At 39.1% G+C, this 15,478-nt stretch overlaps 1 protein-coding gene across 1 annotated transcript in view; it reads left to right on the plus strand.

Annotated features, from left to right (window-relative positions):
* Positions 1-5,313, plus strand: part of PTK7 (protein tyrosine kinase 7 (inactive)) — an 86,668-nt gene extending 81,355 nt beyond the window's left edge. The window contains exons 18-20 of the mRNA XM_026683841.2: positions 1,686-1,837; positions 1,934-2,112; positions 3,962-5,313. Of these exons, the coding sequence (XP_026539626.2) occupies positions 1,686-1,837; positions 1,934-2,112; positions 3,962-4,122 (492 nt within the window). The 3' untranslated portion in view covers positions 4,123-5,313. The remainder of the gene's footprint in view (positions 1-1,685; positions 1,838-1,933; positions 2,113-3,961) is intronic.
* Positions 5,314-15,478: the final 10,165 nt, after the last annotated feature.

A 15,478-nucleotide genomic window follows, 5' to 3' on the forward strand; every position in this document is an offset into this window, starting at 1 on the left:
CTTATCTAACAGATAAACAGAATGACTACATGTGTAGGAGAGAAATTGGCCAAATCAGGGGAGGAGTCAAGTGGGGATTTTGTCTAGAATTCCTACACAAGTTCAAGGAGGCAAAGTCCAACCCCCTCCCTTAAATGCCATTGAGTATTATCTATTCTCAGGTGCAAATTGTTAGTCTGAGTAGATTCTTCTGTATAGGCTTGAGCAATAAAGCAGCTAATTGACTCTTAAAGTGTGGGTCTGGTTGTTTGTATCTGACAACAGGTGGGCAAAAAGCAGTAGGAGTAGAAATGACTAACGAGTTTTCCCCCTTGACTTTCCTTGTGAGAATTGGCAAGGAGCATCAGAAATCCCAGTCATGAGATTATAGCTGATGGTGGTAGCTCAGTAGTGTTGCAGGGGCCACAACATTGCCAATACAACTGCTCTGAAAATCCTTGAAATTTTTAGTTCCACTGAAGCCCAGGTGTCAAACTCACCACATCACGTTGCCGTCACGTGACATTTTGCCATGTTTTTCCCCTTTGAGGTGCTGGGGTGGGCGTGGCCTCCATTTGATGCATCTAGCCCATGAGCCACCAGTTTGATACCCCTGCACTGGAGTAATGAATCCTAGATTTTGAACACATTCTTTAAGTTAGCCATTTGAGGTACATTGACTCAAAAGTGTTGCTCTGTGATGCCCAGGAGGCTTTTAGTACTATATAGATTTACCAGTATTCTTGAATTGAGCCTGGAAACACACTGATAACCAGTGCAACCTGGAGGCTAGAAGTGTAATGTATGTTGATCAAAGAGCATGCGTTTAGCACCAGTTATAGCTTCTGGATACTTTTCAGAGCAGTTCTATGTAGAGCATGTTACAGAAATTCATTTGGCAGATGACTAGAATATGAATGGTCAGGAGTACAGCCTCCCAGTTCAGGAATGGGCACAACTGGTGCACAACAGAAAGTTTGAAAAATCTCCTGGCCATGGCTACTACCTGGAGATGAGTCCAAGAGGACACCCAGATTGCACATTTAGTTATACTTTAATTAATTGTACTTGTAATGTAATCTTCTAATTGCAATGCAGTTACAATTACAGTTCTTTTTCCTAACTTTCATTTGAAGGAAAATGGCATTTAAAATAAAAATTTAAAAACCTTACATGTATATCTATGATTTGGAGTATTCACCTGAATAGATTTGCTTTAGGTTTAAAATTCCAGTCTGCAGAAATAAAGGATATTAAAAGAAATAAGAGTCTGCAGTTACTATTTCATTGATGTGTGTCCTTTCCAAATTGGCCCAGAGTTTGGAGAGGCAACATATATGTGGCCTGAAGCAACATTTAATATCTGGGAGAATGTTAGCTGCACAAATAAAACTAGTCTGTTCTTGATTTGGAGATAACCTTCCTGTTTTTAAAAACTTTGTTGAACCTCAGGTATTACAATTTTGTTTCCTGACTCAGTGGTAAAAAAATTATGCCACCAGTGATGCTGGTCAGAGGGGGCTCCAGGGACTGCAAAGAAGGGACTTAGGGGATCCTTATGGCAATAGGGAACTCATTCCTGTTCTAAGAAATTTTGCAAAATAGAAAATGCCTGTCCTTTACTCTCCCCGCTCCAGGCCAGTTCAGAGAATACTTAGCTTCACATAGAATGCTTCTTAAGCTTTTATGCATCTGGTATTTTTCAGTTATCTTTCTGCTGCCAAGTGGCACTGGGGATGGAACATCTCTCCAATAGCAGGTTTGTTCACAAAGACTTGGCGGCTCGGAACTGCCTGGTCAGTGCGCAAAGGCAGGTGAAGGTGGCAAAACTAAGTCTCAGCAAGGATGTTTACAACAGGTAAGATTGCTTAGATCTCTCTTAGAGGATGCTCCAAAGGCCATGTTTAGAAGATTTGGACAAAGCTGATTTATCCTTTGCCTTCTCCATGTTCAGCGAATACTATCACTACCACCAAGCCTGGATTCCACTTCGTTGGATGACCCCTGAAGCTGTCTTGGAGGATGAATTCTCCACAAAATCTGACGTGTGGTCCTTTGGGGTCGTCATGTGGGAAATATTTACATTGGGGGAATTGCCACATTCATCACTGGTGAATGAAGAGGTGCTAGCAGGTATATGAACCCTTACCAAGTTTTTCCTTATCTAGTGAAATATATATATATAGACTGGAGCAATCCTGGGCTATTGTAAAACAGCTTCTTTATTAAGTGGCTAGCCTACTATAAAAGAAGTAAAGGAAGGCTGGAAGGAGCTGCTCAGTCTGGTGTTCCACTTGGTTTCAGATTATGATTGAAGCTGCAACATTAAGTTAGAACATAGAATAATAGAGTCGGAGGGGACCTTGGAAGTCTTCTAGTCCCTACTGTTGAGTATTAATAACTCAATTAATTATTACTGTAATAATGCTTGAAATCAATCAGATGCATTTGATTAATTGAATCAAATGAGCTAACTTGCAGAATGCACTCAAAATCTGAAACTCATGACTCCTGTAGAATTGAAATTTGGCAAATTTTATAATTTTTTTATGATGTAAAAATCATAATAAAACATTGTATGACTTTATACAAAATGTCACAAAGCATTTCATGTGGTAAATTTCTGATGTTTGACTGCTATATAGTTCAACGGGCTATCTTCAAAGCAAATACATCTCTGAATATCTTCCTGAATTTTAATAACTTTTTCTAGTGAAGGCAGTATATTAGAAGTTCTGATCATTGTTGAAGGCCTTAAGGAATCTGGCAAGGAAATATCTCTAAAATAATGACCCAGTGGATCATAGGTTGTATAGTGTTTATCAAAAACTGCAAATAAGAAAAGAAAAAAGATCTTGTAAGGTGGAGGCCTGGACTGAAGCGGAATTCCTTGCTGAATGTGGGAAAAGAACCAAGCCTTCTCTTAAATGATGTCTATTTCAACATTTGCTTTCATCTTATATTAAAAAGAGTGCTTATTTCTTTTCTCACATGCACATTTAATCAGGGTGATAGCGCTCATAATTATGCTTATAACCTGTGGTCCTAATTAGGAATTATTAGCATACTTCTAAGTCCAAACTTTATTTTTACTAGTTGTTTTTATAAAGTAAATAAAGTAATAATCTTATTTTTTATGTAAAATAGGAACTTGATGATAAGTGTTGTTGCCTATATCACATGATACATTTTTGGGGGGTTAGAAAAAACAAGGCAGCCAGAAGAAAAAATTTGAACTGTTCTAAGCCTCTGACTTCTTGAATTTTGTCACACAACTACAGCTGATTAACAAATCTGTGAAAGCTTTATATTACTGCAAAAGCAAGCAAATAAAACATCCATATTGAATTATTTGTATTTTATAACATATACAACCTATTTATAGGTTGGATGATTCTTGAAAACTAATATAAAATGAAACAGCTACTTATCAGTGGGAACTGTTTCCCAGACAAGAATAGCAGTACCTCCTTCTGGAAGAGTAGGCATTTTTCCTACCATTGGAAGAACTGAAATCAGACCCAGCTTGGAAAAAGATTGATGTGCAGCTATGCATATTATTTATCCTAGCTCTTGCTACTGGTAAAGGAAACATGTTCAGCTTACAAAACTTTACTAGACAATTGTGCTACTGTTGTACTTTATTTAATAAAGAGATTTTATTACAATCTCTTCAATACAATTTCAGACAGGATGGAAAAAGAGGAAAGGTGAATGGGATGGAATTGGAAGAGATAATTGACGAAAAGACAGCATTGTTCCTCTTAGCATTTTGATTTAATAAATCTTCTAAAACACAGATCTATTCTACGGAAAATTTAGATTTTAAAAAGAAAAATTATCACAAAATTATTAGATTATCTAAGCTGCTACTTGAAGGCAAATAATTAAGGAGCTGTACTGTTCCTGAAAGGTTCATTGTACTAGAAAAATAATAATGGGAAAGCAGTTCTTAACCTGTGCTTTCTTTTTCTCTGTTTAGGTTTACAGTCTGGGAAAATGAAGCTTCCCCACCCAGAGGGTTGTCCCTCCAAATGTTACAAGTTGATGCAGCGCTGTTGGGCCCAAAGCCCAAAGGACCGCCCATCTTTCAGCGAAATTGCTAACATGCTTGGAGAAAGCCCATCAGAAAGCAAGGCCTGAGTAGGAAACGCCCACCCTATTCAGAGGTTGGATGGGGATGAAATCTCGTTTTGGTGTTTTTTTGACTGTTACCGATTTTCAATGGGACCTAACAGAACCAAAAGGGACCAAGAACTTTTACACTGGTGGATGAAGGCTGTGGAGGTTTTTCTGAGATGTCTTCACCAGGCTGTGTTCTCTGTGCCTGACCAAGGCTGCATTCCTCCAGGGTCTACCTCTGGCTTCCACAGGATTAGATAAAAACATCTTAGAAATGAAGGGAATGCTGGGAACGACCATCTTAGGATAATTTCACAAGGAAAGCCTGTAACAAGTTTTTGGGACTTCTCTGTCTTGGCACATTTAACCTTTTCTTTACTTTTCAAATCCTTTCATGGAAAAGCACAAACAGGTTCCTTCTGGGAAGGGGTTTTGGTTTGGGGGTGGGGGTGGGGAAGAGCACATGCAAAGAATCATGCTGCTCAGTCATTAATATTTTTTGGCAGGAGGCATTAAGACAGCAGCAGAGAAACTAAACTTGACAACGCCTGTTGTTGCTTTTATAATTTTTGCAGTATCTGGATGTATCTTGTGAAGCAACCAAAAGTAGTGCTGTGCACAATAGCAGCCCCATTCCAAGCTCATCTTTTTTTTTGATCCTGCAATCATTTCTCACTTGACTGGAATCAGTAAACTTCGGACTGCAATTATTTTCATCTTGAAGAGAGCCAGTGATTTTTTTTCCCCCTTGATCTCTGCAAAGGAGATAAAGAGAATCTTTCTTAAGACAAGGAGGAAGCTGCATATTTATTGAACAATGCTTTATTTCTCCTGGTTACTGTCAAGTCTGCCAGGCCTTCTGCTGCCTCTTTACATGCCCAGAAAAAAGCAACAAACACTTAAGTGCCTGGCATATGAAGGAGACTTTCAGTAGCTTTCCTGATTATCTAATGCCGCTTTTTTATATGATTCTTTTGGGGCAATGTTTGTTTTTCTTACTTTTTTAAAGAAATGTTGACACTTTGCAGCCTCTTTTATATGCACACATACACACACACACACACACATATATATATATATATTATTGGAATTGCAGCCTAGAGTCAGTTTAGCTTCAGTTTGTTTGAGCAGAGCAGTAGAACAGCCAAGAGTTTTTTTTTTTTATAAAATAAAATACACTGCTTGCAATAAAGAGTCCCTCTCAAACATAAATTGCAAACTGTGTTTCTTTTCTGTATCTCTGAATAAAACCATCTAGAAACCCTAGAAAGGATTGTGGTATACAAGCAATAAATGCTATCATATTAAAGTTGCATGGACAGTCATAAATCAATTTTACTTCATATTCTTCTGAAATGCTTTTACTCATTGAATTTATCTCATGTTTTTCCATTGTCTGGGTTGATTCATGACTAATGCTATGGCATTATTCATATGTCATGAATAGAAAACAACCGAAACTCGTGGCTGAGTATTACTTGTGAACTTAGCAGTTATTTCTAAACTATTGTAATTTGGGTCTTTGGTGAAGACCATGTTATTCTTGAGATATAGCATCTGAGTTTCTTCATATGGCATATTCTCCCATTCCAAATTTGATCATTTAATATACAATGGGAATCTTTTTTAAAAAAATAAAAAGGCTAGTTCCATTACAGCTCTTTCCCAATACAGCACCATGATTAGTCTTAACAAATTCAGACCTCATCTGTTTGAATTTAAGAAACCTAAAAAAATAGTGTTTATTTGTATTTAATAACTTGGGAGATATGCTATACACAGCACTGAATACTATACTGCAATGTTTCTCAAACTTGGCAAATTGAAAACAGGTGGACCAATTCCCAGCCAGCCTTGAAGCCTGGGAATTCTGGGAGTGGCTGCCCATCTTCAAATTGCCACGATTAAGAAGTACTGCTATAAAATTACATTATAAAATTAATTCTTGTGGGGTGTAACCTTTATACAGTGACCATATTTTCATGGAAAGAGTAAAATGACAAACTTGAAAAAGGAATAAATCTGAAAAAAGTTCATAAGGATTAAAATGTTTATGTTTATAACTTTGCTTTACAAAGAAAATCAAAATGAAGAAAAAAACTTATAAAAACATGTATTCTAATAAAATATGTAAAGTCAAATAGTATATGTAAATTTATTTTAAAAAGACAATTCAGTTTCACATAATGTGAATGACTAAGCATTAAGTGGTACCATTTGTATGGTAAAAGTTAAATGACTATAACAAAGGATAAAAGTGAGTTTTTGAAAAAGAAATTTAAAGGACAGATTTCTGAAATAAAAGATTGTCCTTTATAGTAAAGGATGTATGGTCACTGTAAATGTCTAGGAGCTATATTCCAGAATAAAACAAAAAACAAGCTATAAAACTTACCTGCAATTTCTGAAGATTACGCAGGAGGACTGCATAATAAATTAATATTTATATACTGTATTGCCAGATAAGCACACCACCACACTCAATGTACATTAAAATAAAAGAAATGGCTGTTGGAAAAGATTCCTTCAGCTCTTAGTAATCCCTGCCTAAATTCATGTGTAGTAGAATTGGGCTCTTGCACAGACTTTTCAAGAACCTAAATTTAAGACTGCAGCCCTTCAGAATCTTACGCACAAAAGCTTAATTCTCTGTCTTCTGTTTTTCAGTCATGACAGCCATTTCCAGGATTCTTTTACGACATTATTTTATCGTGTTGCTGTTATTTCGCTATTCCATTGTTTTTGTTATGCTGGCTTTTTTTGAAGAAACCCACAGACATGATGACAAATTATCTGCTCTGAATGACTAAAACTGCTTCTTCTCTCCAAGTAGAGTATCAGGACTGAAAAAACTCCAATCACTTGAATCCAACTGCCAGTTTGCGAGAATTCACATTAAAGCCAACATCCTATTTAAACAAATTCAGTGAAAAGGAATTTATCATCTGCTTCAATAATTGAACTATTTTTGCCACAGGAAATGTTTTTTCAATAATCTGTAGCTGCAACTAGCTCCTCCTATCCATGCCTATTCTACATAGTGGCACTTGTCAGCAGCAGCCTCAGGGCTGGGCCTGAAGTAGAGGCCTAGGGCCTTTACGCAGTATTAGTCAGCTACCACTGCCACCAGGCATTGATGTCAGCATCAGTGCCACCACTGCCACTAAGAAATGCCACCTCAAACCCCATACCGCAGCCAGACACTCGAGCACCATTCTACCCAGTCTCAATTGTCCTCACAGCCCTGCACAGTTTAGTTTAGGACCTGCCATGCATTGCTTGCCTTCAGCTGTTTTTCTGCAGCTGCTGACAGGCCCATATAACCTCTTTGAGGTAGCTTTTCCCTTTATCAGGCCGCCTCACCGAGGCTGCTTCATGCCATTCTTCAAGCCAGCATCCAATTCTCGCAGAAGCCTCATCCCATACATTGCACACACCATTTTTTCTCCAAGTCATGTGATGTGGGGAATGAGGCTTCCAAAGTATCGTGAAAATACTGATGCCCACCATGCCAACATCTTCTCATTGGAAGAACTTCTTTGTCACCAAAGGATGCATTTGGAAGAGACAGTTGTTATTGTCTGGTGTTCTTTCTGAACTTGTTTGTAATAGGTTCATCATTGCTGTTTAAATGAGGAGCTCATTAGGTAGAGGGTACAAATTGCCAATCATGACCCTTCCTTTCGTAACAGCAGAAACTGTCAGTTTCTCCAGAGAATAGGAAGTCTTGATATTAAGGGCAGACTTTGGCCATGGTACAAACATCAGATATATTACATTGTGGAAGTTTTGCATTTGTCTCACTCTTTTTCTGTAGAGGTTTTGTTGCTTTTGGTGGGTACTGTTGTGTTCAGGAACTTTCACAGTAATTAGGGTTTGCCACATTCTCGGGTTGATCATCCCTTTCCTCTTCCATCTTTGTTTGACTCCTCATTCTGCCATCTTGACTCTTAATCTATGAACCTCACAACCCTGTGGATTGACTGACAAGCTTTCTTCAAAGCTCTGACGCTCTGACTTTTTCTGCTCACAGTTTTGAACTAAACTCTTTAAGGCAAACCTGTTAAAGTTTGGGGAAAACATGTCTTTCTATTGCATTTGTATGAGTGTTTGCACTTATTTGTTTACTTGATTGCTTGCTTACTTAACAGATGCTAGTGTGGGGGAGAGATATGACATACAGACTAGTTGTTACCGATGTTAAAGTACTGCAGGGATGTCTGAGTTCAAATTACCACTTGGTCACCAAATTCAGTGAATCCACTCTTTTATTTTCTCTTCTTTTTTGTATCTTCTGTGCAATGCTATTGCAAAGAAGTTTCCCATTTTTCTGCACAAAGCTCATCTCTGGGAAACTCTGAAGATATATTGAATTAGACATGCATTTTTCTAGTTTAATCAAACCACATGATTGTTAAGGTGTGTCAGGGCCTTATCTAATCATGTAATTCAAATATTATTTTGAATAAGTGTGAGATAGGAATTTCAAGGGAAGACATGAACAGAGCCACCTAACCTGCATTCTCTCTAAGCTGCAAATAAGCTAGGCATTCTAACCACATTTACATTCACAGTCCAACCAGATGAGTGTGATATACCATAAATGGAAAAAATAGGAGGGAATGAGATACACAAGAGCAGAAGATGCCTGAAGGCAAGGAGTAACTTTGTGAAGGTTTCAAAACTGTTTTGCAAATTAATTGAGCAGCAATACATACCAGCTGCTTTGCTTGCCTGAACTATCAGCCAGCCTAACCTGGGGCAGATTTCCTTCCCAACCTGCAGTAATTATGAGTTTGTCTGTGGTAGCTAAAACAAACAAGACAACTTCAACTGACTGCTAATGTGTGATGGAACTACACTGCTCAAAAAAATAAAAGGAACACAAAAATAAGACATCCGAATGAATGAAATATTCTTATTAAATACTTTGTTCATTACATAGTTGAATGTGCTGACAACAAAATCACACAAAAATTATCAATGGAAATCAAATTTAGCAACCCATGGAGGTCTGGATTTGGAGTTACACTCAAAATTAAAGTGGAAAAAAAACACTACAGGCTGATCCAACTTTGATGTAATGTCCTTCAAACAAGTCAAAATGAGGCTCAGTAGTGTGTGTGGCCTCCACGTGCTGTATGACCTCCCTACAATGCCTGGGCATGCTCCTGATGAGGTGGCGGATGGTCTTCTGAGGGATCTCCTCCCACACCTGGACTAAAGCATCTCCCAACTCCTGGACAGTCTGTGGTGCAACGTGGCGTTCGTGGATGGAGCGAGACATGATGTCCCAGATGTGCTCAATTGGATTCAGGTCTGAGGAACGTGTAGGCCAGTCCATAATATCAATGCCTTCGTCTTGAAGGAACTGCTGACACACTCCAGCCACGAGGTCTAGCATTGTTGTGCATTAGGAGGAACCCAGAGCGAACTGCACCAGCATATGGTCTCACAAGGGGGCTGAGGATCTCATCTTGGTACCTAATGGCAGTCAGGCTACCTCTGGCGAGCACATGGAGGGCTGTGCGGCCCTCTAAAGAAATGCCACCCCACACCATTACTGACCCACTGCCAAACCGGTCATGCTGGAGGATGTTGCAGGCAGAACGTTCTCCACGGCGTCTCCATACCCTGTCACGTCTGTCACATGTGCTCAGTGTGAACCTGCTTTCATCTGTGAAGAGCACAGGGCGCCAGTGGCAAATTTGCCAATCTTGGTGTTCTCTGGCAAATGCCAAACGTCCTGCACAGTGTTGGGCTGTAAGCACAATCCCCACCTGTGGATGTCGGGCCCTCATACCACCCTCGTGGAGTCTGTTTCTGACTGTTTGAGCAGCCACATGCACATTTGTGGCCTGCTGGAGGTCATTTTGCAGGGCTCTGGCAGTGCTCCTCCTGTCCCTCCTTGCACAAAGGCAGAGGTAGCGGTCCTGATGCTGATGTTGCCCTCCTACGTCCTCCTCCACGTCTCCTGATGTACTGGCCTGTCTCCTGGTAGCGCCTCCATGCTATGGACACTACGCTGACAGACACAGCAAACCTTCTTGCCACAGCTCATATTGATGTGCCATCCTGGATGAACTGCACTACCTGAGTCACTTGTGTGGGTTGTAGACTCCATCTCATGCTACCACTAGAGTAAAAGCACTGTCAGCATTCAAAAGTGACCAAACCATCAGCCAGAAAGCATAGGAACTGAGAAGTGGTCTGTGGTCACCACCTGCAGAACCACTCCTTTATTGGGGATGTCTTGCTAACTGCCTATGCTTTCCACCTGTTGTCTATTCCATTTGCACAACAGCATGTGAAATTGATTGTCAATCAGTGTTGCTACCTAAGTGGACAGTTTGATTTCACAGAAGTGTGATTGACTTGGAGTTACATTCTGTTGTTTAAGTGTTCCCTTTGTTTTTTTGAGCAGTGTATTTTATTGTGTAGCTCTATGACAAGAAAATGAATGAATGGTCTTGATGCATAACAAGAAACTCTATAGTTAGGCTGTCATTGCAGGATCCCCAAGTTTTTTTTCCTCTCAACCTATTATATACTTCTGATTCTAATTAATTTGAATTCACCATCTTTGAGAAGAACAGAGTTTACAGCAAGTGGGAGGCAATCCAATCTGAGCTGATGGTGACAGGGAAAAATCTTCCCTAGAGGCTTATTCTTGCTAAAATTGGTGGGTCAGCAGCAGTATTTCAACTGCTGTGAAGGTTCTGCATGATTGAAGCTCTCAAGTAGACACTCTTAATTCTGCCCATTGTCCCCTTCTAAGCAAAAGGAATGAAAAGCAATTGTTCCCTGTCTCCTAACATCAAAGACTGATGGAAAGAGGCCACACCTCATTACAGCTAAAGCCTTTTCAGCTTTCAAGACATGAGGACTTGGGGTGGGGTTCATTCATGAACTATCCTTCTGAACATGTCAATTTCATTCATTGAGCATAAAATGGATCTGGTATTAGTAAATCTAATGAAACAGAGGAAGGCAAGGACTTTGCCTTTATTTTAGGGCAATGAATTATTAAATTGACAAAGATGAATCCTGTAGAGTAATTATGCACCCTCTGAAATACTTCTTTTTTTGTCTATCTTAAACCAACTGTATAAACACCACTGATAGAATGATAAAATCGTATGAACTTTAGCAATCCTATATGTGAGTTTTTAGCCATAAACAAAATAAAACATAATTTAAATCAATTTAATATCAAGGGAAATGAACTTTGCAAGATGAGCTCTAAAGTCATTAGTTACACAGTCAAACAGGTACATTCAGTTCTATTTTGCATAGTCCCACCTCTTGATCTTGGGAAGAGTTAGAGCATCTATCAGCCTGGCCAGCTACAAAATCCCCTTCCCTTCCAATTTTCTTATGACTTCTTCAATAGAACTGGAGCTATCAGAGTCCATGTAGTTTCCCAAGTAACAGTTGAGAATGACTCTATGCTCAAAATAGTTGAAGAGGTGCTGGAACAAAATGACCATCACATTTTTAAATAGCAAATAAGCACCTCTGAGCATACTTTTATATGCTTCTTGTGAGTCCATCTTTTACCAATATTATATTTTAAAATGCTGACTTATTTAGTCTTGTGATAATTTAAATACGGGATCATTTTCTAATTTGTCTTCCCTTCTTCCTTTCCTTTCCTTTTTTCTTTCCCTGCCCTTTCTTGTTGCAAAAATCATGTTTTGGTGTTCTGGTAATTTATTCATCCCCAAAGACAGTAACTGCAAAGTTTTTTTTAAAAAAAGAGCAATAGGAGTTTGGGACAATGTCCCTCTATCAGCCATATACAGTAGGAAAATATATTTGAACTCCTTGGAAATGATATAGTTGGCTACATCACTAGGGAATTTATATTGGGAGTAAACAGCAGGCAGGTTAGGAAGCAAACTTTCTTGACTTCTTGTTAAAAATGTGGTATGAATGCCAGTGATGGTTGCTTGTAACTCAACATCAAAACTTTATGCTAAGGCTTTATATATAAGATGGGCAGCTTATTAAATAAAAAACAAATATCAAATCTTTACATTTGAATTTTACAGAATTATCTATGATTTTCTCCCTCTTTTCTTGCCATCCTTTCACCTAGTAAATCTAGATAATTTTTAATGTGATGAACTCCATAGATCAGGGGTGTCAAGCCCACGGGCCGGGATGCATCATACTCTGGCCACGCCCACTTGTTTTAGCGAAGGGGGAAAAAGTTGTGATATGTCACGTGATGTGAGTTTGACACCCCTGCCATAGATAATACATATTCAGAATCAACAATCAAACAGAAGATAATGGTGTTTTGGGAGCAGTTTTTCCACCTATACTTAAGGACAGAAAGGGTGCTAGAAGACAGACCCATGATAATAAGATAGTTAGGATAAGTTTTGTAACCTTCGTATTACTTACAACAAGCTGTTAATAAAATGGAAACTGAACAAACACAACCAACCTTAAAAAAGATATATGATGGAAAGACTAAGGATTCACCTATATCAGTGATCCCCAACCTTTTTTACGCCACGGCCCGGTATCCCCAACCTTTTTTATGGCGCGGCCCGGTACCGACATCAGCTGGGCGCCGCCATCTTGTTTTGATGAAAAAGTGCTTCCGGTGAGCTTTCTACCCGGAAAAGCTCACCGGAAGCACTTTTTCATCAAAACAAGATGGCGGCACCCAGCAAGCCAGCGGCCTGGTAGGACTTGTTCCACGGACCGGTACCAGTCCGCGGACCGGTGGTTGGGGACCCCTGACCTATATGACAAAGTCAGTTATTTGTAATCTTGTTCCCTAAGAATGGTAAATAAACCCCAAAACCGGGAGTCTGGTAGCCCCTTTTTTGAGTAACAATTTTTATTATCTTCTTCATCAGATGCATCATGATGAACTGTAGGTCAGAAAAGCTTATGCTTTAAAAAAAATTGCCTAGCCAGAAAAGGGGCTATCAGATTAGGCCTGATATTTTTACCACTATAGACTAAGACAGCTCTCCTCCTATAGATACTTCTCAAGTTACGACCATAATTGATCTTGGAAATTAAGGTCATAAGTTGTGAGAGTTATGACCACATGACTGATTCTATGCTGCAAATGGCCATAAAAGCCAGTTGGCAAGTGCCCAATCTTTGGGAGGGACATCAAAAGTTTGAAATCAGATGAGGTTTTGGAGGGGGTGTTATATATAAATACATACAAATTTAATAAAATAAATATTTGGTTTTGCTATTTTAAAACTTCTGCTTAATATTCTAATAAATGGAAATGTATAATTTTTCCTAGTTTCCAGGGAAGGATAGCTTAAAAAGTTATCTTGAAAGTTTCTGAAGGGTTTGATCCATTTAGCAACTATAATTCTCTCTTGATGTTGAATGCAATAGCTGAATATATTTCCCTAGCAATGGTAAAGTATATTCACCTTTTGTATGCAATACTGAGAGAGAATTATATTCAGCAGAGAGCCAGGCTAGAAACCAGGAGACTGAATTCTATTCCTGCCATAGGCATGAAAGCTGTTTGGCTGACCTTGGGCCAGTTATTAACTCGCAGCCCAACCTACCTCACAGAGTTGTTATGGGGAATAAGGAAGAGGAAGTTATTTGTAAAAATAATAAAATGGGATTAAAAAATATATGACATTTTATTGATGTGTTAATGCTCATGGTGGTTCAGAAGTACTGATACTTGTGTTGATCCATTTCTTTTTGTGGCTTTACTTCCATGATACCCTTTGCAAAAATATTCAGCTGCAGAGCCGAGAAGCATCATCTTTATTTCCCATCACATTGCTCTTGAATTGAGGTTTCAAAATCACTATTTTTATTTTGATATATTTACCTGTAATTAATTGAACCTGATTTATGAAATTAACCTGATTGTAGGTATTTATGCAATACTGTGAACTAAAGTATGTTAGACTTTTTGGCTATTTTTGGTTTCCTAGGTCACACAGACGCAGCTACTGTCATTTAAAAGCTGAAAAAGCTGCCATCTTGTATTCTGGATGGTGTATTTTAGGGTTGTCAGAAGCCACATTATTCATATAAACATGTTATAATTTGAAGGACACAGTACGTCTGAACATTAAATGAATTTGCAGTAGTGGAAAAAAGTAAAAATGGCACATATTCTAACTGCAAGTGCTTTGCAAACACAGCCCAGGAATGTACAGACATCTTCCAGTACAGAGGATAATGCCCAAATGATAAAGGTCAGTCACCAGACATAAAATAGTGAGTTGCAGAAAAGCAAGTTGTGATAAGTGTGCTAGATTTGGGCTGGGAAGATCCGAGTTTACATCCATGAAATAGCATCAGGTTTATTGATCAGCTTTAGACCATTCACTGTCTAATTTACATCCCATGATTATAATGATAATATAAAATAACACTCTCTCTTGGCAACCAAACTTTTCTGCCACTGAAGAAAAGGGGTCTTTAAAGTAGTGTTTCTCAAGATATGTGGACTTTTAAGTCCCAGAACTACGCAGATATGCATAGCTGGTGAATTCTGGGAGTTGAAGTCCACACATCTTAAAATTGCTGAGGCTGATGCTGCTCTAGATCTCTTTGCCAACCAGCCAGTTTTTTGTTTTTGTTCTTTTGCACCAGTCAGTTATTACTATTATCAAAAATGGATCTGTTTTGTGACTTTTGTGTTTTGTTGTTAGTTAGATGGTGCAACTGCATGGTGCACACCTTCACCTTGATACTACCAACTGATATTTTGCCAGGTTGTAGGTCAACTGCATTGATTTCCCGGGTACTTTTATTAATGTTAAAGAACAAGGAAAGCCTCTTCTCGAGCAAATGAGTTTGCAGCAAAATCCGCTCCTCCTTTAACACAGCAGAGGAAAGACTCCAAAGGGCGGGAGAGGGCAGTGTAGTCCCCATTCCTCCGCACACGGGCAAGAGAAAGACTAAGAGAAATCGAGCCTACCGCCCCTGTCCTATTGTCCCCAGTGATTAGTTCCTATTTCTTGTATTTAAACTTATGTTTATTCTTGTTTCAGTTGTATTATAAGCTTTGGACAAATAAATAAATAAAATAAAATAAACAGAAGGTTGTGGCAGTACAGAACCGGGAGAAGTAAATACACCTGAGGCGTACAAAAATGTTCAGGGTTAGCAGTTTCCTCCTCCCACAGGGAGGAACATTGATGTGCTGGGAAACTGATGGGATGCCAAAAGACCCCAGTCGCTGGGGAATACATAGTAGTGCAAATAAAGGGAACTCCCGACAGCCTATTTTTGCTTCTCGCCCTCCTTGCAGCCGACGCTTTGCCTCTACTACGGTACCGACCCGGGAGGGGGAGGAGTTGGATCGCCCCCTCGGCTGAGCTTGAACAGAGGCCCCCAAACTTGGCAACGTTAAGAC

The sequence above is a fragment of the Notechis scutatus genome, chromosome 1 (genome assembly GCF_049901735.1).
Source record: "Notechis scutatus isolate UNSWTSFEM ecotype Mainland chromosome 1, rNotScu1.2, whole genome shotgun sequence".
Lineage (NCBI taxonomy): Eukaryota > Metazoa > Chordata > Lepidosauria > Squamata > Elapidae > Notechis > Notechis scutatus.